Source organism: Barbus barbus (assembly GCF_936440315.1).
Source record: "Barbus barbus genome assembly, chromosome: 3".
In the NCBI taxonomy this organism is placed as follows: domain Eukaryota; kingdom Metazoa; phylum Chordata; class Actinopteri; order Cypriniformes; family Cyprinidae; genus Barbus; species Barbus barbus.
In genome coordinates, this window is record NC_136731.1 from 40819392 (window position 1) to 40844666 (window position 25275).

A 25275-nucleotide genomic window follows, 5' to 3' on the forward strand; every position below is an offset into this window, starting at 1 on the left:
TCATCTGAAGTCTTTGTGAGCGTTGGTGTCATCTGAAGTCTTCACAAGTGAGTTTGGATTCAGTCTGGAGCTGGTTCAAGTTCAAGTTGAGCTTTATTGTCATTCCGCTACATGTGGGGACATACAGTGGAATGAAATGTCGTGTCTCGCAGGACCACGGTGCTACATAAATACAGACATACAACAATGAAGTAAAAAACACTATAAACCTATATACTATAACTAACCTACTGACAGATTTAACTATAAGTACACTATATAAGTATTTACCCTAAACAAACTAAAAGAATAAAGGATGAAAAATACAAAATATACGAATGCTTCACATAAATATTTACCCTATACAAACTAAAAAAATTGAGGATAAAAAATACAAACTATACGAATGCTTCACAAATACTGTACATGTGCAAAGAGAGACATTTGAGTCAGCAGCTGGTTGGGGAACAGTGCAGGATGATTTGTAGTGCATGAGCATGTAAACATACATATATTGCTGTGTCTTTTGTGAGATTGTGCACACGCAGCAGTGTGTGTAAAGTGTCCATAGTGTAAAGTGTCCATAGTGCACATAGAGGAGAGTGTGGTACTACAGGTGGTTTGTATAGGCCCACTCACCTGTGTGTAGCAAACTTCGGATTGCACATGGGGGTCCATGTTTCAGGAGGTGAGCAGTTGAAAAAAAGCTGTTGAGCAGTCTGGCGGAGCGGGCTCTGATGCTCCGGTACCGTCTTCCTGATGGTAGGAGCTGGAAGAGACTGTGGGAGGGATGGGTGGAGTCCTTCACGATGCTGTTGGTTTTGCTGGAGCATCGTGTAAGGAAAATGTCCAGGATGGAGGGGAGAGGGGCACCGATGATCTTTGCAGCTGTGTTCACTGTCCGCTGGAGGGTCCTGCGGTCAGCAGCACTGCAGTTCCCGTACCAGACAGTGATGCAGCTGGTCAGCACACTCTCAATGGTGCCTCTGTAGAATGTGGTGAGGATGGGTGGAGGGAGACTTGCTCTTTTCAGCCGGCGGAGAAAGTGTAGGCGCTGTTGTGCCTTTTTGGAGAGTGACATGGTGTTGGTGGTCCAGGTGAGATCCTCTGTGATGTGCACCCCCAGGAATTTAGTGCTGCTGACTCTCTCCACAGTCGAGCTGTCGATGGTCAGTGGGGGTGGTCAACGGAGTTTCTCCTGAAGTCCATCACAACCTCCTTTGTCTTCCCCACATTGAGGGACAGATTGTTTGTGCCACACCATTCAGCCAGCTGTGCCACTTCCTCTCTGTAGTGCGTTTCATCGTTGTTGCTGATGAGACCTACCACTGTTGTGTCATCAGCAAATTTGATGATGTGGTTGGAGCTGAACTTGGCAGTACAGTCATGGGTCAGCAGTGTGAAGAGCAGCGGGCTGAGCACACAGCCTTGTGGGGCACCTGTGCTCAGTGTTGTAGTGCTCGAGGTGTTGTTGCCGACACGGACTGACTGAGGTCTTCCAGTTAGAAAGTCCAGGATCCAGTTACAAAGGGAATTGTTAAGGCCCAGCAGGTTTAGTTTATTTATAAGCTGTTGTGGGATTATTGTGTTGAATGCCGAGCTGAAGTCAATGAACAGCATTCTAACATAGGAGTCTTTATTTTCTAGGTGGGTAAGAGCCAGGTGGAGGGTGGAGGAAATTGCATCGTCCGTAGAGCGGTTTGGACGGTATGCAAACTGGAGCGGGTCGAGTGTGTTGGGGAGGCTGGTTTTGATGTTATGCATGACTAGCCTCTCAAAGCACTTCATCATGATTGGAGTCAGTGCTATGGGACGGTAGTCATTGAGACAGGACACATGTGATTTCTTTGGTACCGGTATGATTGTTGTGGTATGATTGTGTGGTGTAATCTCTAATAACTTTGGGATGGGCATCCTGAGATAGAAACAGGAAATCAAAAGAAGAAAGTTTAGCATAGCTGCTGTTCATATTATTTCAGACAAAAGATTATTTATTTCATCACGTATAACTGGAGTGCAAGGTTATTAGATGTGTTGTGTGAATACTTGGCTAAAATATGTATTTTAATCTAATTTAAACTAAAAGAGTGTGTCCGAGCCAAAAATATTATTAGGAAGGCTATTTCAATGTAAAATACCAAAAAGCTCTACTTCCTTTAGTGGATTTTGATAAATCCTTGGTATTAGAATTTTGTGACCTCACTACAGTGGGGCAGTCGTGGCCTAATGGATAGAGAGTTGGACTTGTAACCTGAAGGTCGTGGGTTCGAGTCTCAGGGCCGGCAGGGATTGTAGGTGGGGGAGTGAATAACCAACACTCTCTCCGAGTCTCCACCCTCAATACCACGACTGAGGGGAGACCCTTGAGCAAGGCACCATACTTGGCCACACACCACTCCCCCCCCCCCCCCCCCCCCCCCCCCCCCCTACAGACCAAGCACCATAGCTGCTGCTGCCGCCCCTATTTGTGCTTATTTTGCTATAAATCTAATTTAATCACAAGAAGGTGTAATATGCGCACATCCAAAAACATTAGGCAGGTGCTCAATCACATGAAACACTTCATCTATCAGTAAACAAAAATCGGCACACTGCCACTAATGCTCTCAAAAATCTATTTATTGTTGAAGTGTTTCATGGGATCCCTTAGTAAATGTATTATTTTGTCCTCATTATTTGAGGAACAGGCAGTCTCTTTAGAATGGACAACACATGCCACACAGTATAATTTAAGTGGGTGGAACATCATATTTGTAACTTATAATAATCTTACCGACCTCAAACATTTAAGAGTAGTGTATGTCTTTGAAAGAAGTCTCTTCTGCTCACAAAGGCTGCATTTATTTGATCAAATTGAAGTAAAAATAGTAATATTGTGAAATATTACTATAATTTAACAACAGATTTCTATGTGAATATATGGTGAAATGTAATTTATTGCTGTGATCTAAGCTAATTTTTATTATTCCAGTCTTCAGTGTCACACGATCCTTCAGAAATCAAACTGATGCGCTGATTTGCTGCTAAAGAAACATTTCTGATTATTATCAGTCTTATCAATTATCAAAAGTTAGAGCAAACATTGGTTTCAAATAAACACTGTTTTAAAACTTTATCATATAATCCTGAAAAAATTAAGCAGCACAGCTCTTTTCAACACTGATAATAATCAGAAATATTTCTTCAGAAATAAAATCAGTATATTAGAATGATATTTCTGAAGGATCGTGTGACACTGAAGACTGGAGTAATGATGCTGAAAAATCAGCTCTATCAAGAGAATAACTGAGAAAGGAAGACCAACACCCAAACTGAATTTGCAAAGGCCAGCAAAGTTTTTATGCACCATTTCAAAGATTGCAACTCTGAGTGCTATGAGTGGCTAACAGCTAGCACCAAGCACAAGTTATTTTGTTGGCGTGTTCATTTTTTAATCCGAGTAAAGGGACATGGGATGATAGACCCAGGGACTTTATTTACAAGTGACAGGTGAATGCTTTATTATTTGAAGAGTATTGTATCATGCACATTGTTATGGAGGTACGTGGTGTGTTGATAATACGGTGGTATAGTCTGTGGATGTCTAGCATTTGTACAGTTTTGCTGCTTTGGGTGCGTCGTCATTTTAGAGTGACGTAAATGTGCATAGTGAACTGTGTATTGGTGGATTACTTTTACTGACCATGATGTAGGGAAATTTACTCTGCATTTAACCCACACTAATCTAGCCTACTGTTGAAATTGTTGATCAGCCGTCATTGTGGTTGAGAGCCTATGTGTGGCATAATATGTGCATTATGCATATGGCTGTGTTAGCTGTAACAGAGATGTGTAAGATGTGTACATGTAGTTTACAGTTGCTTACTGAAGGCCCTAAATGAAACCCCAGGGTACGCCACTGTCTGACAGTCGCTTCACTCCAACTCTGCTGGGTGCAGCAGGCCATCACCACTGAAGAATCTAGGAACAAAACAAGCAATCTGTCACAGAGCCAACAATATTTAGTTTGCAGATCCAGGTTTATTAGAAGGAAACAAGCTAGAACAGAGGTAAAATGCAAATAAAAGAAAAAGTAATATATAACAATTATAATAACAAACTTCTTTAGTTCACCTGTATTTCTATGTCAGTAGCTCCCTTCAGAATTTTTTTAAATCTTGGATCTTTCCTTCTGTTCTGTAGTTTCTTTCTGTCCTCTTGAAATCATAGAACAATTTTTATTAATATTTGTTTACCATGAAATATCAAAACTTGTTTTCAGTGATTACACTCTCCATGTAAGTGACGTCATTGATTCAGTAAAGAAGCCTTTTCCAATAACATATTGACAAATCACCAGCAAAACCTTTACAGATCTCTCACACGAATATTTGATTAAAATCAAAGTAATTCATGTTTTTATTAATATAAGTAGCCTACATATACATATAATTTTATATAATATAGAAGTAACGTTAGGCTATTTTTATACTTCAAACTGAAGTTAATGAACCAAAAAAATAAAAAACAAGATGCTGCAGCCAATGAGCAGCTGGCGGGGGCTGGTTGCCAGGCTGCAGGATGACTCAACCTCGCTCCACGGACAGTTTTTTATGTTTTATCAGACAATAACTATTTAAGATTTTGCTTCAGTATAATTTTCGGGACAATTAGAGCGGGATTCGGGATTCGGGACAGCAGCTTAGATTTCGGGACTGTCCCGAATTTTTCGGGACGTCTGGTCACCCTAATCTGAGATGAGTATGACTAAAGGCTCAATCCATAAAATTCCCTTGTTTTTAAAAATACATTTTATTAATTTTATTGTCATTTCATCTGTGTACAGTAGGCCATCAATTAATGAACTGCAAATGGCAGGGTGCATGTAAGGAAAATTAAATGCAATTAAGTAATTAAATTAAAAGTCCACACGTTTAAAACTATGATTACTGAGGTAAACTAATAGTAAATATCGAGGTTATTGTGTTTAACTACAAATACCACAGTAAAACTATGATTACGGTGGGAGAAGCATGGTGTATTGTGTGGTTACATTGACCACACATGACATGGTCCAGTGACGGTTACTATGGTAAAAATATGGTAAATGTGTGGACTTTTTACACGATCCCTTTCCCACCATAGGCAAATTTTAAATGAATAACTTCATTCATAAACACGAAACAATGGAGTATTTTACGAGATGGTACCTGTATATGTGTCCTGAAGTCATCTAAATCCATGTTTAATGCGGTATTTCGCTGGTCTTTGGTCCGTGTGCAGTTGTCGGGGAAATGATCGCCTCTGCTGGTACTCCAGTGTTAACTTCACCTTCATACATGTGTGCGGTGATTAACCTTGTGGATAGATGATAACAGCCTTCTCAGCTACCAGCAGGCGCAGCAGGACCCTTCTGGTCCATATCTATGACCTGATAACCACTAATAACGCCTATTCAATAGAGTGATAACATCCGAAGCGGGTGCCAGATGAAGCAATCTTTAACAGACATCTTGCAGACATACGTGTGCTAATATTTTGAAACAATATGAATTTAATTGACACTCACTTTGATTACTGATTAAAAAAAGGTTTCAACATCTGAGTTGATTATTAGTATATTATAGGACATCTGAACAAAAATGATGAATCTGTTTTAGAGATCTTTAAAAGGTGTTGTGTTTGGATCAGTTGGGGTTGTTTTACTGAACTCTGTTACACTGATGATAGAACTGATACTGAAAACACATGAGTAAACAACATTTTATTATGCTACAGTGTGTGTTATTATTGAAAATTAATATCATGGAGATGAATTTAAATAATACTAATGATTATAATCTAATATTTTGATTTTATCCTCAGTGAGTCGTCGTCTTCACCTCTGAAAGTCTCTTTGTCTTTTCTCTGCTGATTTTACTCTTGTTTGGATGTTTTCATTACAAATCTTCAACATTTGTTTAATGTCCTTTACATTCATTTCGGTTTTGGTGTCTTTTGTGCACAATGAAGAATTTCAAACAGATTTAACGGCTTAATTAATTCCGCCTCTTAACATGCAGAGATGTCCAATATAAAGTGTCAGCTGTGCTGTCAGGTTAGTGTTATTGCACTGATTAGAGATTTACAGTCAACCTGAAATTTAGTTCACATATTTAATGTAGTAAACATATTTACACACGTCTTATCCAGTCACCGAATCAAACCAGAACCAGGATCCACAGGCCAGTATCTTTTTGATGGTTTTAATATTGCATTTTTAATTAACCTACAATAAAAGGCTCTTTGCTTCATGTCAAACAACCATCCTAAATAAGTAAAACATGTCTCTTTTCCTGAATCCAGAATGCAGCAGAATCTGATGAAGCTCCAGCCAATGGATCAAACCAGATGCAGAACACAAAAGAATCACATGAAATGGAAACTCTGCTAAAGACTGAAGATCTGGAGGCCGGTATGAGTGACACGACAGAAGAAACTCCTGATTCAGTGGAAACACAAACATGATTAACAACACTCTTTATCCAACATTATGAGCATTTGCTCAAACTTCCACAAGCGCAAACAGTGATTCAAGAGATCAGCCTTATCCTTCATTTGTAATGTAGCCATTTTTTTTATTCTGTTTTCTTGGCTTTAGCTATAAATATGTTGATAGCTGTGGCATAAAACATATGTTTTCATTCATGCAATGATGATTTGCTTTTAAAACTAGCTGTAAATAGCTGTAAACTAGCTGATTCTAGCGGTAGACCTACTTCAACAGTCTAAATTAAAACTGAGAGAGAAGAATCTGTGCTATAAGAAACAACCAGCTGCAGTGACCTGATGAATGGAAATCAGAAACACGGAGACTAAAGATTTAATGCATAAGGACATATATAGAACTGGAGAGTTTTTTTTTTGCAATGGTTAAAGCTTATTTATTCAAAATTCATATTGTATCACATTATCAATCCATTTAAAGACACAGCTGCCACAAACTGATAGTGACGTCTCAAGTTCAGCTGATCTGCATGTTGCGCTGATCTAGAGCGTCTTGTCTGATCAGAGAGCAGATGTACAGTGTTCAGGCCAGTGTTTCCTCAGCTCTGTGTTCATGTAGTAATAGATCCATGTGATGAAGGGAAACACAGTGATTCCCACAGCAGTGCAGATCCTGACTGAACCAACAGAACTCCTACAAGACAAAACACACTCAGTCATTATCATAATACAGCTGAAAAACATTCATACTGAGTCACAGCCTTCAGAACAGCATTTATGGATGTTAAAAAAAATTACCTTCCTGAATGTCGACACAACATGAGCCAGAAAACCGTGAGCATGAGTCCGGAAAATTCCCTAAGACCACCGATTATGCAACAAATGAAATAAATCTGTTTTATTCCCCTAATGCAGTTGAATCTTGGTTCAGATCTCCTCTGAATTGTTGTTACCTTCCTTCCTCTTGTTGGAAAATGTCTGTAATTCCCTCTTTATAAAGTTTCCAGCCCAGAATGACTCCAAACGTTGAAGCTACAAGCACATGCAGATCTGCTATTCTCCTCCATAATAATGACTCTGGAAAAGTTATAACAAATTCATTCAAAATCTCTTATGGCAGTCAAGAAGTGGGATTTTGTATGTGAAAAATGCAGTCTTGTGTCTGAAATATACTGTTTTTACACACTTAAATTTGTACATATAGTCTATTTGTATTGTCTTTTTAATGCAAAACGTGCTTTATGTGGTAAATATGGCATATCATTGTGTTTTATGAGGAAAATAAATAAGACTTTTACATATATTTTATATAGCAGACAATGCCAAAATCGAATACAAAATGCAATTATTTTTATATTTCCATGATAACTGTTTTTTTTAAAGTATTTTTTCTACACTAGATGGCAGCATCGAGTCTCATTTTGATTCATTTTCTTACCTGTTATTTGTGGTTGACAGCAAATGAAAAAACACAATCCAGCTGGAATAGCATAGCCGACCTGCAGAAACGAACACAAAATAATATAAGGAGCATATATATGTTTTACAATGACAGAAATGTTCCTCACTTGAGGTGAGAGTGAGTCTTACCATCCACAAAACAGCATCCGGATCATTTATCTAAAGATAATCAAACAAATCAGCGGTTAATCTGTTCATTATCAATCATCACCTCTTATATACATGAATGGGTGTTTTATTGGATGATTACAGCTCATGCAATGCATGCAAGTGAACCTAAAAGTACCATTTACCTGCACGTAAGCTGCCAGCGAGAAAAACACTGACATGAATAAATGACAAACTCTCCAGATGATCTGAGACAACGAGACACTCATCTTCTTCGTCATTTGGACTCTTGTGCATTTAATAAGTTAAGCAACATTTCTCTGAAACGAAAAACACTGGACTTTATATTTCCGGATATGACGATCCGCGGGATAAAGCTAGGCATTGTGGGAAGTGGAGTTCACGACACTATTGACTTCATGCAACCATTTGCAAACAACTATTAAATCAATCAATCAATATTTAATAAATAATAAATACACTTGACTCAACCCAATATAAGTTGATTATCATAATACAAATCAGATCATATCATTGATTCAGAGAGAACTACATAATCTGAGGAAAAGATTTCATTTCATTCTTCAATGAATTTCTATGCAGGTAAAATCTTTTTTGTTTTATTGTTTGCTCTCTGTTTTCATTCTCACTATTCTGTTCTATTCTATTCTATTCTATTCTTATTATTTTACGGTGAATGTTGCATATCACATGAAAGCACAATTTCTTTGAAAATGAATTGACATTTATAAACTAACTGCTGGTTTAAATATCATTTTGTCCGATTTTCTCTGTAATAAGGGTTTTATTTTCTTGTCACAAACTACTTTTAAAAGTGTGTGTGTGTGTGTGTGTGTGTGTGTGTGTGTGTGAGAGAGAGAGAGAGAGAGAGCAGCGTTGCCTCACAGAATGCCCAAAATATCAAAACACTATAGAAACCACTACTACCCCAAGATTAATCAAATATTTCCCCAATTTAACATTGGTAGCCCTATCAAAAACTTTTTTTCACTCTTGGTGAAAAATTAAAAAAATATATAGCTGCAAAATTCGTAGCATCGTGGCATCACCTGAGGGACAAGCACAATACAGAAACAAGCAATAGATACACTCTCATAGGCCAAAACTAAATACTGTTACACATATACATGATGTTCCAATTCTAAGTTGAGTCGTTGCTACATGACTTCTGTATGGGTTTCCCCCTATACGTATCTGTGTGTACAGGGGAAAGGGAAAGGGAAGTGGTGTGTGGCCAAGTATGGTGACCCATATTCAGAATTTGTGCTCTGCATTTAACCCATCCAAGAGTACACTCAGTAGTGAACATACACCCGGAGCAGTGGGCAGCCATTGCTGCGGCGCCCGGGTATATATGGCATTTCCATATCAGTTATATGTTACATCGACCTATTAGTTAATCTATAATATATAAATACATGTGTATTTATATGTTACATATATGTGTAACAGTATTTAGCTTTGGCCTGTGGGAGTGTGTCTATTGGTTGTTTCTGTATTGTGGTTGTCCCTCAGGTGATGGCACGAAGCTACGAATTTTGCAGCTATATTTTCACATTTGGATTTTTCACCAAGTTTTTGTGCAGGTTTGCAGTGCACAACATTAGAAAGATCAGGCCCTTTCTAACGGAGCATGCTGCACAACTTCTTGTCCAGGCTCTTGTCATTTCTACGCTGGACTATTGTAATGCTCTTCTGGCTGGACTTCCATCATGTACAATCAAACCTCTACAAATGATTCAGAATGCAGCGGCATGACTGTTCTTCAACGAGCCCAAAAGAGCCCACGTTACACCTCTCTTTATCGCCTTGCACTGGCTCCCGGTTGCGGCTCGCATCAAGTTCAAGACATTGATGCTTGCGTCAGCCACAGGCTCAGCACCCGCCTATTTCCACTCACTTTTGAGAATCTACATCAACCTCCAGACGTCTGAGATCTGCTAGTGAGCGAAGACTCGTGGTACCATACTACCATCACAGACAAGCACAAAATCACTTTCCAGAATATTCTCATTCACCGTTCCTGTCTGGTGGAATGATCTTCCCAACCCCTATCCGGAATGTTGAATCCCTGGCAATTTTTAAGCGACAGCTGAAAACTCATCTCTTTCAACACTACTTGACTTCATCCTAAATATAAAAAAAAAAAAACCTTTGTCTTTCTCTTTATTTATTCCTTCCATTTCTAGCTTGTACTTATTTGAACAATGAAACTTGGTATTACGAGCACTGCCTCTGTCTGTTTGCCTCTTTAAGAAGAATTGCTTTATGTATCCCCCAATTGTAAGTCGCTTGGGATAAAAGCGTCTGCAAAATGACTAAATGTAAATGTAAATAATGTCCTGATGTTCTAAACCATTTTCTTTGTTGTCTTAATGCTTTGGCAATACAAAATGTATTTTTTTGCCATGCTAATAAAGCTATTTGAATTAAATTTAAATTGAGAGAGAGAGAGAGAGAGAGAGAGAGAGAGGCCCAACGAGTAAAGATTGGCACAACACCCTTTAGAAGCTCTGCATGTAGAGTTCTGAATATGTTCTAAATATGTGATACCAATTTCACGTGTTCGCACATACGTTTTTTTTTTTTTAAGTTAGTTCTTAGTTATTGCCTTGATAATAGAAAATATGAGCTAGGCATCATGTATGACAGTTGCCAAAGTGAGATATGAGCCATGAGCTATATAGGAGACATATCTTGTATGTACATATAGGGCTTATATGTGGATATAAAGAAGCAATACAGGAGACCTATATGGCCTTTATATGCACATATATGCACCTCAATTTTGCCTATATGTGGCATATATACGCATATATGCAGCATATATGTTATCATATATGTGCATATATGTTTCATATATGCGCATATATCCTCATATAGGTTCTTTCCATGTGGGAACATCCTTCATGTGCACAGAAACACACCTAATAACGCCTTCAGAGCAGAGTTAGGCCGTCTCCCCCTAAATCTAATCATTAAAACAAGAGTTTTAAAGTTCTGGATCCACTTAAACTCCAGTTCTGAAGATTCTCTTCATTTTAAAGCAAAAAAGTAATCTTTGTGTAATGGTGTCAGATCTGACTAACAAAGCATTCAATATCACCAACCCTGAAAAACCTGGAAGAATCAAAGAAATTATGAATGAAGAGAAGGAGACATACAGCATTGAAAAGAACAAGCCAAAGACCAAAGTCGTCTCCAATGTTATCTGAAACTCAACAGAGAGTACAGTCTGGCTGACCATCTGGTCTCAGTCAGGAATATAACTCACAGACATTTACTGACAAAGTACAGATTGAGTGACCACCAGCTGACCATAGAAAGACGTACACCTCACAAAGAGTCCCTTTCTTCAGCTGGTGCTGAAACTGACAGAGATCAGCCAGGCTCAGGACTCACACACACTCTCAACCATTCGGCCCACACAGATCATCAACACAGAGAAACATAACACAGTTCACCATGGCAAGCTACCTGAGCACAGTGACTGATGTACAGACTCAGCGAGCACAGTCTGGCCGTAGAGACGGGCCGGCGCAGACAGATATGGCCCTCCCGTGAGGAGAGAATCTGCTCCCACTGCAGTCTGGGAGAGATCGAAACAGAGCTGCATTTCCTCACAGAGTGCCCAAAATACCAAAACATGCTCCAATGCTCAGTCCAGTAGTTACTACATGACTTTCTGTATTATAATGTTTTTTTTCCTACACGTGTCTGTGTGTGTAAATGACATTTCCATATTAGTTATATATTACATATTAGTTATGATATATAAATACATGTTCAGAAGTTCTAATGTCAATGTTCATATGTTCTAAACCATTTTCTTTGTTGTCTTAATGCTTTGGCAATGCAAAATGTATTTTTGTCATGCCAATAAAGCACATATTGAATTGAATTGAATTGAGAGAGAGAGAGAGAGAGAGAGAGAGAGAGAGAGAGAGAGAGAGAGAGCTGTAGTATGCAGTAGTTACTGTAGGTTTCTCTGCTGTCTGTTTGTCTCTGCATTGCAGCCCAGCGCTGGCTGCTGGAAGTCAAACCTAAATGGCGACGTCCAGCCCCAGCAACACCACAGCAGCAGCATCAGCCTCCAGCGCGCAGCACCACTCGACCCAGACCCAGAACCTCAGCACCATGAGCAGCATGCAAGGTCAGAACCAGCCGAACATCCACCCTGCACCGAGATCAATGACAGTTCACTCGCATCAGACTCAATCACGCTGCAGTAACTTACTAGCCGGCTAGCTTTAGCTGACATATCGATTTCAGTTTGCATTTACAAGCTCTGAATTATATGCAACCTCTTTTTAGTTGCTTTATACTAGTAGTTTAATTCTGATTTTAGCGTCCTGTTAGCCGCACGGCTAACTGCTTCAGTCAAACACTGACAGGCCCGGAAATATTTCATTTTCTCAACGTTATAATTACATTGTTTACGACGTAACAAGAATAAATTAACACTTGATATGTCCATGTTACTGTTAGTATTATATTAATTCGTTTAATATCATTGTTCGTTAACTGACCGTCATTGGAGTTTGTTGACATGTTTAGCTGGATGCTAACTGGCTAACGATACGATGCTAAAATCAACTTCAGATAAATGCGTTTTGGGGGGAATTAAAGAGTCGTTTCTTAATAAATGGAAATATTAAGATGTTATTTGAATTATTTGTGGACCACAGAAATAAGAATACCTGATTACATTAAAAAAAGACGGTAAGATCACTGACAGCTTAATCGATGATAAAGCAGCGGTTCTCAATCTTTTAAACGCCACGGGCCCCAAAATATGATCATTCTCGCCATATATAATTTCTTCGGTAAAAAACCCAATTTATATACTGTGGGGGAAAAATACATTATTATAAATGTTTTAAAATATTTATTTTCTTTTAAGTAACATTATTTCGTGTTCCCCATATCGTAGCCTACTTTACTATTTAAAATGATTGTTTTTTCTTTAATTACTTTCTTTGAACTTGTATTATTATTTTATTTATTTATTAATTTGCTTATTTTAATTAAAAAAAACATCTAATTAATGATTTATTTATATATCCACTCATTTACAAATTTATTTATTTTCATTTGAATTAGTTATTATTATTATTATCACATGTTTTACACTATTTCTCACTTTTCCATGGGCCCACTAACATCTTGTGGCCCCCAGTTTGAAAAAACCTTTACATAAACTACTGCATAAATGCTTTTATGATTGTAATTTGGGTAGTTTTTATGACTCCCAGTTGACACATGATATATTCATGATTGAACCATGAGTCATTTAGATTACAAAACTTTGCATTTAATGTAGAACGTGGGTTAGTTTAGGACATTAACCTGCGTGCATGTGATATTCTGCTGTATTTAACATCAAATGTGGATCTATGTGGAAACAAGACAGCTCTAATGAGTTACTACTAATTTTAGCTTGAAATGTGACCCTTTCTGTGATTTATTTTGGACGTGGTGTGGTGTAGTGGTTAAAGATATGGGCTGGAAAGGTTGCAGGTTTGAACAAGGACACTAATGTGCATGAATTGTGTTTATCATAAAGTCATCACCAATATCATTACAAGTGTTGTATTGTTTGTCTTGATATTGAAGATGTTTCAGTTCCTCTATGAGATGCAGCCATATGGGTTAGTTTTGCTAGGCAACGCTCAGTTGCATCTAAACTGGGTATTCTGTCCAAACTGATGCAGTCCATTTTGATTTTCAGACATCAGCTCATGCAGGAGGTTTCAGGGAGATTCAGGTAGTTATTGACTTTACATTGAACGGTTTGGACATGAACATTGTATAAAAATATAAGGAAATTGTGTTTTGTCTTTAAAAAATGAAGCCATCTTATTACATTGCAAAAAAATATCATTACCCTAATATAAAAAATAAATATTTAAATGATTGTTACAAATACTATCATTATTAATGAATACATACACAATAGTGGAATTTATTTATTACTAGTTTATTTATAATCATATTACTGTACAGTAATAAGAACTACAAGAGGACTTTTTATTTTTTTTTATTGTTATATATGATTATTTGAGTTTTTAGACATGAGAAAATTATACTATTAATTCATACAGAGTTAAAAATAAGTAAATTAACTATACTTTAAGGTGATTAAATAAAAATGAGTGTAAAACAGTCATTAGAATTACAACTTTTTTTCTTTATGCATTTGTTTTCCTGATTTTCACTGTTTTTGTGTAGAACTAGTGTCTATGTGATTAATTTTTACACTGTTCTGGGTTGGTTTCAGTCTGTTTTTAGGGCAGCTGTAAAGAATACTGTAAGATTGAATTTTCCCGCTAACGCCTCAGTCAAATCTCAATGTAGAAACCCTTCAGTTTAGTCTGTCTGTTCTCTCATTTTACTGTGCTTCTCCAAAATCTCCTCCATCACACCATCATTCCTGTATTTCCTGAAAGTGCTGTCTGACGTGATTCTGCTTTGGTCGGGAAGCTTTATTCATTGGCCTCCGTTTATACAGGAAGAGGAAACTCGCATGAATTATCATGCCATGATTTATGAAGTTAATCTGCGTTCTTGTATTCAGATAAACCTGTTGCATAAGAAACGACATGTTTACCTTTTGTGCAACATCTTCATTATGGCTTATTGTAATAAAAATAATAATAATTCTAAGGTGTGAATGAGATGTTTTAAGGGAATGTTTTTTTTTCAGTATATTTGTCATGAAATAACCTAACATAAATCTTTTTCCAACATAGACTTTATTTTTGCAGTCTGAAGTTCCCAAACTCCAGCTGGATGGATTCTTTTTAATCTGTGTATTTAAGCAATGAAACTCAATATTTCCCCTCATGATATTTCTCTCCCTTTATCTCTCGTCTCTTCTTACCCACAATCCTCCCTGATGCCGGACCACGGTGAGACCCTGTGAAATAGTTTTCCCCCAGAAACAACTGCTGTTTATATTCCCTCTCTGAACTGTTTCATTTTGATTTTCTCTCTTTCATTTCTCTCTTAGTCTGGTGTTTTCCTGTGTTTTTTACGTTCTGCCGTTTTCCGGTTGCTGTTGTGTGTGAACCTCCTCTGCATGTACACACATTTCCCATGATTACCGGTTCACTGATGCACATCCCGGCACAAAGGTTTGGTTTGAGCGAGCTTCAGATGCTGTCAGGTGGCTTCCTTGGATTTTGAGGTTTTATTGAGACTTCATTGCTATGATGATGGCAGAATTAGCATTGGACTTGGAACAGATGCTGCAAATGAAGGTGTTTTTCCAGATCAAACCATGTATCCGACCTTGTTCTTCTCACCACCAGGGTTTCAGATAAACCTGTCTGGAGTTCATCAAAGTAAGCCAACCTGTCTATCCGCTGGTCTGGGAGCCTGTCCTCTGCCCGACACTAATGGGTTTCTGCTGGACTTGTGCCGGTTTAGGACAGATCATTCTGCTTGCTAGAGGTGGAGGGTGGTTAGCCGGTCTGTCCTAGAGCCCTAGATCAACTTATAATTTAAAAAAAAAGGACATCTTTTTTTGCCGAAAGAGAATGAAGCAGTAATACAATCTTTACCTTAAATAACAAATTATAATGATATTATATAAATGTGTTATATACAACAAATACTGTCATTATGTTAAAAATAGCAAATAAATATTTTATGCATTTATTTATTTGTTGGACTGCTTTTAATTGACTTTTAATTAAAACTTGATTTAAATGTAAGTTATATGTAATTATTTATTTAACAGACATATTATTTGTCAGCTACACTTAATGTAATAATATTTAATATGGGTATTATGATAATATTTATAATTAATGTATTAATTGATATATTTATCAATTATAAAATCAATTAATAATAATTATTTTATAATAATAATAATGCATATTTTGTCATCTTTATGCCTTGGTGGACATTAAAAAAATACTAAAAAAAAAATAATAATCTTACTGACCCCCAATCATTTGATCTGTACTTTTATTTATTTATTTTTAAAGTAAATATTGTGCTTATTGTAAATATTTGTTTGAATTCAGCATTTTTGTCCAGTTCTCAGTTGTCACCAGGCTGTATTATGTATATATTTCAGCCACCCTTCTCTAGATATTGTAATTTAAATAACACTTAAAATATTGGTTGACAACTAGTGAGCATTTCCATTCGATAACTCATGTTTTTAGGCTGTACATCTGCTTCAAACAATTAAATAAAGAGGATAGTGAGAAATCGGCACAAGTCTAAGACTTTGAGCTTCCGTTGACTTGAGATTGAGATTCACTCCTGGACTGTCGATTGGTCCTGACTTTCTTTTCATTTAGTCCATTTAATCAAAATCAGCCTGCACTTAATGATCACGCATGTACTTTCCACATTGATCAATGGTTCACATACAGTAATGGAAGCTCTGGTGGTTGTTTACTGATGTGTTTAGACGGCTTTCTACTAACCGCTGCAGTGAACGTTGCCTTGGGTGTTGTAGTTGTCTTCCCTGTTTCTTCGGTTTGCATTTTGTTTAGTGTTGAAGCACTGATGGGATGTTTTTGGCATGAGCATCTCGAACAAACACCAGCTTGTTGGGACATGGGCGCACATGCCGTGAGATTTCAGAAATGTCGATCCTCACATTCTTCTGATGGAGGGAAAATAGTCTTTCATTTCACATGAGATGTGCTTACCCTGATTTTCCAGTTACTTTCATGAATCTGAAGGGCTTTTTGGTGCCTAAATGTGGTTTGTGTTGTTTTAATTTCTCTTCACTTATTCAAGTCTTTAGTTTGCAATTATATGGAGACACAAGCATTGAATTATAGTTTTAGAAAACACTGATATCTCTGTAAAGTCCCTCTTATAATTCCTTGAAATTATGGATTGAGGTGAAATGTGCGTCTGTTTATTATGAGAAGAGCAGAAATGGTCACAACACTGAAAAACAGGGTTACAGACCAAAATACAGGGATAAAATACTAAAATAATAATAAAAAAAAAATGTTATTGAATGAAAATGAGCCAGATTACCCACATTTTTATTATATTTTCATTAATTCAGCAGTCATAGTCAGTGTTGGATTTGGTTTAACATTATTTTTCTTTATTTTATGGGAAAGAAAACACACAATATTAGTTATATTATTTGGGATTTCTGTGTTTTTGTGTGCGTGTGTTTTTTTTATATTAAATCATTTTGGTGGAAAGAAACCGTGACCAAAACAGTGACGTTTAATGTCATTGATAATGTGTTTTGATGCATTTTTACTGTAAATAAAAATGATTCTAAAGTAAAATTGTCAAATGTGAACTACCAAGATGCCCTGAACAGCATATAGAGTTCAATTACCCAAATTTAAATACTTAAACTAATGAAAATAAATAGTTTTCTTGTGTTCCTGTAAAACAAATCAAATCGTTTCTGTCATGTTGCATTGGCTTCATTTTTGTGGTGGCTATTTTTAGTGCTTAAAAAAGAGCGCACCTAGATGAACCGCACAGTTTGCACATTACAGATTCATGCATCATTTTGTGTTTGGGTTGTGTTAGGTTTTGTGTGCGATGAAGGTAAGTCTGTTTTTAGTTTTGGTTTCAGATTGTCTGTTTTGTGTCCGGATGTGATCAGATCTTTTTAACGCTCTGTTGTCTTGAGTGGATGTAGATGGGGAAGGATTTGCTGGTTTGGTGATGTTAAACGCAGGGTTTGAGCATGTGGGACTGCAGGCACTGTCCTCTGCTGCCAGATTTGCTAAAGCCGTCATCACCCTCTATATGTTTTCTAATGAAGATGTTTTACACCTTCAGCATGTTCTGATGGCTTTAGGAAATCTGGCTCTTGGGTTCCTCTCCTGGTGCTCAGATGTGCATGTCTTTAGTGAACTTTGGTCTCTTCACACGACCCTCCCACATCTTCCATGGCTTAGTTGTTTTTAGAGATCTCATCCTACAGCAACCTGAATAAAATACACCTGCAACTTTATCTTCATGCTCTCTGAGTGTTGGTTTGTGTGTGAAATTGCTTTTTGCTGACTGTGTTGTTTAACCTGAAGGTCTCTTCCTCCTTTGTCAGGTAAACGTAAAGCCCTGAAGTTAAATTTTGCCAATCCTCCAATAAAACCTACTTCCAGAGTCACTCTGCACACTGCCGGACTTCCTTTCCAGAACGCACACATGTGAGTAAAGACTACCTGATGTCCATTTCACCCAAAAATTAAGATTTTACTCCATCCAAGATGTACATGAGTTTGTTTGATGGATCAGATTTGGAAAAATGTAGCATTACATCAGTGTCTCAGCAATGGATGCTCTGCAGTGAATGGGTGCCGTCAGAATGAGAGCTGATAAAAACATCACAATAATCCACACCACTCCAGTCCATCAGTTCATTTCTTGTGAAGAGAAAAGCTGCGCGTTTGTAAGAAACAAATCTATCATTAAGAATTTTTTAACTTCAGACTGTTGCTTCCAGCTAAAATACCAGTCTATAATCCATAAACCGCTCCGGGGATAAAGTCCATCTCCTGTTGTCTCTCACATCAAAATCCACCCACATATTTGTTTAGAGCTGTTTTGATCTGTGCAGATTTCTCTCCTGATTCAGAAAAGATGTCCTTTTCCACTTGAGAAAATAATATTATGGCGTATAGACTCCAAACACGCAGCTTTTGGCTTCACAAGACATTTGATTGGCTAGAGTGGTGTGGATTACTCTCATTGAACTGTTTTTAACTTGAAACTCTTGTTTCCGGATAAAACACAAGTCATAACATATTCTTTCTCCAGTGAAATGGAATTACATGTTGTTGTTTTTTCCAATCCATTTGAAATAAATGCCAGGTTAATGGATTTAAAAAAATAATAATAATTTGTTGCAGCCCAAATCTACAACCTGTGAGTTTTGGCCCTCAACTCAGAACTGTCTTCTGTGGATAAGACTTCAGTTTTGTCTTTCCATCCTCAGCCGTGATCGTCTTCACGTGTATCTGTGTGTGTTTTCAGAGAGCGGCTGCGGACTCACAGTATCGAGTCGTCTGGGAAGCTGAAGATCTCTCCGGAGCAGCACTGGGACTTCACAGCCGAAGACCTGAAGGATCTTGGCGAGATCGGCAGAGGAGCGTATGGCTCCGTCAACAAGATGGCGCACAAACCCAGTGGACAAATCATGGCCGTCAAAGTAAGACGCATGTCATAAGTTACTGTTCGGTTTCGGTTGTGTGTGATCAATATAGCACACAGCCTTCTCCAAAAGGCAGGATAGACCAGAAAACCAGAAAGGTTACCAGACTAGAAATGAAAGTTGTTGTGCACCTCCAAGTAAAATAAGGGCAAAATAAGCCCAACTAATTGGATTTGGTTCATTTAGTGAGGATCATGGTGTTAGATCCTTAAATTATATTTAGTTTGATGCATACAGTACCACATAAAAATTCCAAAATGTGCATAAAAGTAGGTGGATAGAAACATAGCTATCGACTCCCTCATTTTAAACCACTTCCGAATACGTTTGGGAAGAAAATGATGCGCTTTATGCATAATGTGTGCTCTTTTGAAACACACCAGATAGTAATAAAAAGCTGGGATGTGGATCAGACTTTATGCTGACTGTCATGACTGTGTTTGGTGACAGAGGATCCGGTCGACGGTAGACGAGCGAGAACAGAAGCAGCTGCTGATGGATCTGGATGTGGTCGTGAGGAGCAGCGACTGTCCCTACATCGTCCAGTTTTACGGGGCTCTTTTCAGAGAGGTTTGTCCGCTTGGTCTGCTTACCGTCTCGTGCTTTCTTTGAGAGTCTTTCCTCTCAAGACGCTTGTTCTGTCGTTGTCTTTCTCAGGGGGATTGCTGGATATGCATGGAGCTCATGTCTACCTCCTTCGACAAATTCTACAAATACGTTTATTCCTCTTTAGACGATGTGATTCCAGAGGAGATTTTAGGGAAAATAACATTAGTTGTGAGTTTTCATTCATTTAATCCACTTTGGCATTTATTAAGTGATGCATTCATTAGCGTTTATTAAAATGCTGTGTTCTTCTGTCGTTTCAGACTGTGAAAGCACTTAACCATTTAAAAGAAAACTTGAAAATTATTCACAGAGGTAAGAGAATGAAGGAGTTTCTCATTTCTGACCTCTATCAGTTCATTTTTGTTGTTTTGCATGTTTTTGTTGAGTTGATTTTAGTGGGTTTAGATATGAGGTTCTTTTTTACTCGAACTGAAGCTCTTTCTCTCTGCAGACATAAAGCCATCAAATATCCTCCTGGACAGGAAAGGCAACATTAAGCTGTGTGATTTCGGCATCAGCGGACAGCTGGTCGACTCCATCGCCAAAACCAGAGACGCAGGCTGCAGACCGTATATGGCAGTAAGATTTATTCATTTATATATTCATTACCACTACCATTCAGACGTTTGAGGTTGGTATGGTTTTAACAGAAGGCTGCATTTATTTGACCAAAAATACAGTAAAAACAGTCATATTTAAAATGTGATTTATTCCTGTAATGCAGAGCTGAATTTTCAGGATCATTGCTCCAGTCTTCAGTGTCACATGATGCTTCAGAAATCATTCTGATATGATTGATTTGCTGCTTATGAAACATTTCTGATTATTAAATGTTAAAAATAACTGTGCTGCTTCATATTTTTGTGGAAACTTTTATACGAAATTGATATGTATTGACATGATATGATTTTTTTTCCAGGATGTTTTGAGGAATAGAAATTTCATAAGAACAGCATTTAAAATAAAAATATTTAGTAACATTATAAATGCCTTTACGGTCAGCTTTGATTAATCCAATGTGCTGCTGGAAAAAAAAAAAAAAAAAAATATATATATATAAATATAAATTAATAAAATCAAATAAAATTCCACTGCTATTTTGGGTAATATTTTTGTAAAAACTAAATAAACAAACAAACAAAAAAAAATTATATAAATAAATAAAATAATGATAATAATAATTTTCTTAATGATTGGGGGGAAAAAAGTACAAGTAAAAAAAAAAAGACAAATTTTCTGTCGTCCTTTCTGAAGGCGTGTGTGTGTGTGTGTGCGCTGTAGAGTGATATAACTGCAGTAGTGTCTATGAATGAAGCTCAGCTCTGCAGTGCCTCTGCTGCTGCTGATGATAATGATGTCATGCTCTAATCTGAGCCATGATCTCATCATCATCATCATCATCCCCAGAGTCTCCTCACTGCATGATGACATCATCAGTCTGTCAGCATCAGTGACATCAGTTAGCTGTTAGTTTGTGAAACACACACACACACACACACTCTGCTGCTGTCTGGACGGAAGTGTGTGACGGCCGGGAGCACATCTGTTTTTGTGGTGTTTGGGCCTGTAAAGCAGCTGGATCAGACACAGACAGTCTGATGTGCTGGAAAAGCACTCTGCTGCACTCTCACTATTCACGCTGGAGTGTGTGCTTCCTGAGAAATCAACCCATCATCTCAGCATTTCTACGTCTATGCTAGTTGAAACAGCATTTTCAGCACACTTAACCTCAGAATCATATGCATTTCTGAGTGAATTACAATATTTGTAGGAGGGGACTTAATATGTCAGGAGAAGACATTTTCTCTGCCAGTGTTTCAGCAGAACATTGGATTATAACAATACTATTATTATTATTATTATGAATTAATAAGAGTTTTGAACAACAACTAATAATCATAGAAACTGGATATTTTTACTCTGCCAGTGTCTCAACAGAAAATTTGATTCATGTTTTTTTTTTTATTAATGAGAGAGTTTTCAACAGCAACTAATAATAATAGTGTTTTTTTGTTGTTGTTGTCTTAAGATGAACATGTTGTGCTGACTCGTGGCAAAAATACGGAGCCCTTTAAGGGACATGGTGGTGGGAAAAATTTGAGGTGTCCCAAAACCGTGCCTTGAACTAAGCACTGACGTATTTCTTTATTCGAGTCCTAGTTCAAAATAAAACTCTTTGAACTGCTCCATTGTGAACATGCGGAGCTGTATGAACCACTGCAAGCTGTAAAGTAAACGGGAAGAGTTTGTCCGAACTCAACTGGTTTTGCGAGAGAACGCAAATATCTTTGAGAGGGAATGCAAAAGTTTTTAAAATGTTTCCCACCACCCCGAATTTTTCTCACCACCATGTACCTTAAAGGGCTCCCTACAAAAATACAGACAAATGTAAGAAATTAAATAGTTTCAACAGTGAACATTTAACCTCAACAGTGAGTGATTTGTTTTATTATTAATACAATTAACAACAATAGCTAATGATAACATTTTTTAATCACATGACTTTTTATTAATAAAATAAGAATAATATATTTTGTTTAAAGTTACACAATGATGATTCATTTTAAAATAATAGCAGCAAAAAATAATGTGAACTATGATGTCATGAACCATTCAACATTCACAGTAAAAATTTTATCAGTCCAAACAACACAATACTACTGCTTATAATATTGTTTCCTGACAGTGTTTCAGCAAAAATAAATAAATCTTTTTCAGCAAATTTTTATATATATATATATATATATATATATATATATATATATATATATATATAATAGCTAATAAAAATAATTATTTAGAATTGCATGCAGACTTTGTGCCAAATTAACAGCTGCAAAATGTGATTAATTGATTTGTAAGTAATTCAGTTTTGCTGTCACGTCTGGAGTCTTTCTGTTTGGTTCACTCTGTGTGTGTGTGTGTGTGTGTGTGTGTGTGTGTGTGTGTGTGTTTGCCCCTCCCTCAGCCGGAGAGGATAGACCCCAGCGCTTCCAGACAGGGTTACGATGTCCGCTCAGACGTCTGGAGTTTGGGAATCACACTGGTGAGGATGATCATCTGTCATGTGATCGTTTGTGTGTGTGTGATACTGAAAGTGATTTCTGTTACACTGCTGCGATGCTGTTTCAGTATGAACTGGCCACGGGACGGTTCCCCTACCCGAAGTGGAACAGTGTGTTCGATCAGCTGACGCAGGTGGTGAAGGGCGACCCGCCGCAGCTCAGCAGCTCCGAGGAGAGACAGTTCTCCCCCAAATTCATCAACTTCGTCAACCTGTGGTGAGGCAGACAGACACACACTCACACTCATGGCCTTGGTCACACTGTGATCTCCAGCGTTTCCTCTTTCTCAGAGTCTGCTGACTCAGCAGAGAGGATGTAATAACTCTGATTCATTGTGTGATCACATGATGCACACGACGCCTCCTGCTGCTCATTCACAGCAACTGCAAGAGCTCAAGATTGCGCTTATGATGAACTTGATTCTGAAGGGTTTTAATTAAATCATTTATTTGTTTGTTCTAACAGCCTTACAAAGGACGAGTCAAAAAGGCCAAAGTACAAAGAGCTTCTGGTGAGTTCCTGTTTCCTGCTGAAAGCCACGTTCAACACTTTTTGAATGAAAGTTGAATGAGAATCCTTACTGTTATACAAAACCTGGATATATCTGGAAATTGTTTTATTTTCATTTTATTTTATCCTGGTATATAAAAAGTATTCTTATTAATAAGAATTGTTATTATTATTATTATTATGAATATTATATGATGTCATATTATTAAAAAAATAACATCATATAATATTATTATTAATATTATATGATGTCATACTATTAAAAAATATGTTTTATTTAATTTATCACACTGATGGACTAATTATTTAAAATACATATGTATATGTCCACTATCTTAAAGCATCTAATTAATATTCTTTTATATTTTTATATTCATATATATATATATATATATATATATATATATATATATATATATATATATATATATATATATATATATATATATTATTTTTTTTTTTTTTTTTTTAATAATACAATTCTATAATTCCAGAATTAATTTTCCAGTATTTATTTATTTAATTATATTTATTATTATTATTAACAAATATAAATAGCAATTTCGTAACAGTTTCTACCTAATAAATTATTTAAGATTTTAACATATTTAGAAAAATGTATATTTGTCATAGAAAATTCTGTGACCTGTATTTTATTAATTTTAGTGACTTTTCCAGGTCTAGAAAAATCATATCCTATTTTATCCAAGTTTTATTTCCAAGACTCTGGGAATCCTGGCTCTTAAATAAACATGACAACAAAATAAAATAACTGATGTCTTTTTAGCTGTTTTAGCTTATTTCAAACCATATTTTGTCTTATTTGAAATAATTTTAAGCCATATTTAATGCTTCAGATGTGATAGAAGCGCAGGTCATTTCAAAGGACACTAAACTCTCAAGCAGACTAAAGCAGAAGTGCTGTTGAGTGAAAGAAATGAAAGTATCTCTCTGTCTCTCAGAAACATCCCTTCATTCAGATGTACGAGGAGCGTACGGTAGACGTGGCCAGCTACGTCTGCAAGATCCTGGATGAGATGCCCACGGCTCCCAGCTCCCCCATGTACGTGGACTGACACGAGAAAGCGTTGGTTTAAACATTTGCTTCATCACAGAACAGCAGTATTAAAACAGGAAACCGCGAGCGAGCGGCACAGCGGCGCTCAGTTCAAGCTCGACTGTAAAATACCTCCTACCCACGTCTCTCTCTCACTCTCTCTCTCTCTCATCTCACACACACACACACACACCTGTAAAGCGCACACACACATGTGTCTGACCGTCTGATCTCTCGCGGATGCAGAATAGTGATTTTAAACAGATATTAAATAATGAAATAATAAATAAGCCTGGAATTGTATTTATACTTCTGAAATTACTTGTGGAATATTTGATTTGGGAAAGCCCTCGCCGTACTGGAAATCTGCTCGTGTCTCGTCCCTCCTCTTCATGTATGTGATATTAAACTTGTGTTTTGTATGTTAAGGTGAATGATGATGCAGAGGTGGTCGGGGTTTCTGTAATCCTCACTGTACAACGACTATGTGCTGATATTATAAATAAAACTGAGGAATATGGAAACGACTCTGTGTTTGGTGCTTTGTAAAATGGAGCTAATCTTATTATCAAATCATTTTATATTTGATATAATGATTTTATATGGTGGTTATTTACTGCATTGAAGTTTTTACATATTGATATGACTTTATTCACTATTAATATTAATAATCCATGAATAATTTACAATGTAATTATTTTGTTTTATAATTTAATTCTTCAGTTTTATATCACATTTTTATAGTACTTTTAAAAAATATATATTTATAATGTAATATACATAAATTATATATATATATATATATATAGTTACTAATATAAATATGAATATTGTTTTTA

General features: G+C 36.8%; 2 protein-coding genes across 13 annotated transcripts; one reads left to right on the forward strand and one right to left on the reverse strand.

Annotated features, from left to right (window-relative positions):
- Positions 1 to 6095: 6095 nt before the first annotated feature.
- Positions 6096 to 12824, reverse strand: LOC306853257 (transmembrane protein 220-like). Of its 6 annotated transcripts, none has more exons than XM_079390527.1 (9): positions 12743 to 12815; positions 12012 to 12211; positions 11512 to 11623; positions 8199 to 8333; positions 8035 to 8064; positions 7883 to 7943; positions 7398 to 7521; positions 7243 to 7302; positions 6864 to 7138 (listed from the first exon to the last, which is right to left on the reverse strand). In XM_079390527.1, exons 4-9 carry the CDS (start codon positions 8292 to 8294, stop codon positions 7006 to 7008), a joined length of 504 nt encoding a protein of 167 aa, XP_079246653.1. In that variant the 5' UTR covers positions 8295 to 8333; positions 11512 to 11623; positions 12012 to 12211; positions 12743 to 12815; the 3' UTR covers positions 6864 to 7005. The 6 variants fall into 6 exon arrangements, with proteins under 6 accessions (XP_079246648.1, XP_079246653.1, XP_079246652.1 ...); XM_079390526.1 differs by having other exon boundaries at positions 12735 to 12815; XM_079390525.1 differs by having other exon boundaries at positions 12564 to 12812.
- Positions 12010 to 24962, forward strand: map2k4a (mitogen-activated protein kinase kinase 4a). 7 transcript variants are annotated; one of them, XM_079390467.1, is made up of 13 exons: positions 12010 to 12187; positions 13766 to 13801; positions 18101 to 18191; positions 19018 to 19192; positions 19646 to 19765; positions 19853 to 19972; positions 20065 to 20116; positions 20256 to 20383; positions 22773 to 22850; positions 22937 to 23085; positions 23335 to 23380; positions 24342 to 24442; positions 24866 to 24962. In XM_079390467.1, exons 1-13 carry the CDS (start codon positions 12082 to 12084, stop codon positions 24867 to 24869), a joined length of 1206 nt encoding a protein of 401 aa, XP_079246593.1. In that variant the 5' UTR covers positions 12010 to 12081; the 3' UTR covers positions 24870 to 24962. The 7 variants fall into 7 exon arrangements, with proteins under 7 accessions (XP_079246593.1, XP_079246592.1, XP_079246589.1 ...); XM_079390466.1 differs by having other exon boundaries at positions 12015 to 12187; positions 18089 to 18191; positions 24866 to 24958; XM_079390463.1 differs by lacking the exon at positions 24866 to 24962 and adding an exon at positions 15348 to 15380 and having other exon boundaries at positions 12015 to 12187; positions 18089 to 18191; positions 24342 to 24593.
- Positions 24963 to 25275: the final 313 nt, after the last annotated feature.

Excerpts from the sequence above, each read along its gene's own strand:
- LOC306853257 (XM_079390522.1), bottom strand. The coding sequence starts at position 8,294 with ATGACGAAGAAGATGAGTGTCTCGTTGTCTCAGATCATCTGGAGAGTT. Across the intron at positions 8,065-8,198 it reads CGCTGGCAGCTTACGTGCAG|ATAAATGATCCGGATGCTGT; the intron begins GTAAATGGTACT and ends GATTATCTTTAG. Across the intron at positions 7,139-7,242 it reads TTGTGTCGACATTCAGGAAG|GAGTTCTGTTGGTTCAGTCA; the intron begins GTAATTTTTTTT and ends TTTGTCTTGTAG.
- map2k4a (XM_079390463.1), top strand. The coding sequence starts at position 12,082 with ATGGCGACGTCCAGCCCCAGCAACACCACAGCAGCAGCATCAGCCTCC. Across the intron at positions 12,188-13,765 it reads CACCATGAGCAGCATGCAAG|ACATCAGCTCATGCAGGAGG; the intron begins GTCAGAACCAGC and ends TTTGATTTTCAG. Across the intron at positions 18,192-19,017 it reads CCTTTCCAGAACGCACACAT|AGAGCGGCTGCGGACTCACA; the intron begins GTGAGTAAAGAC and ends GTGTGTTTTCAG.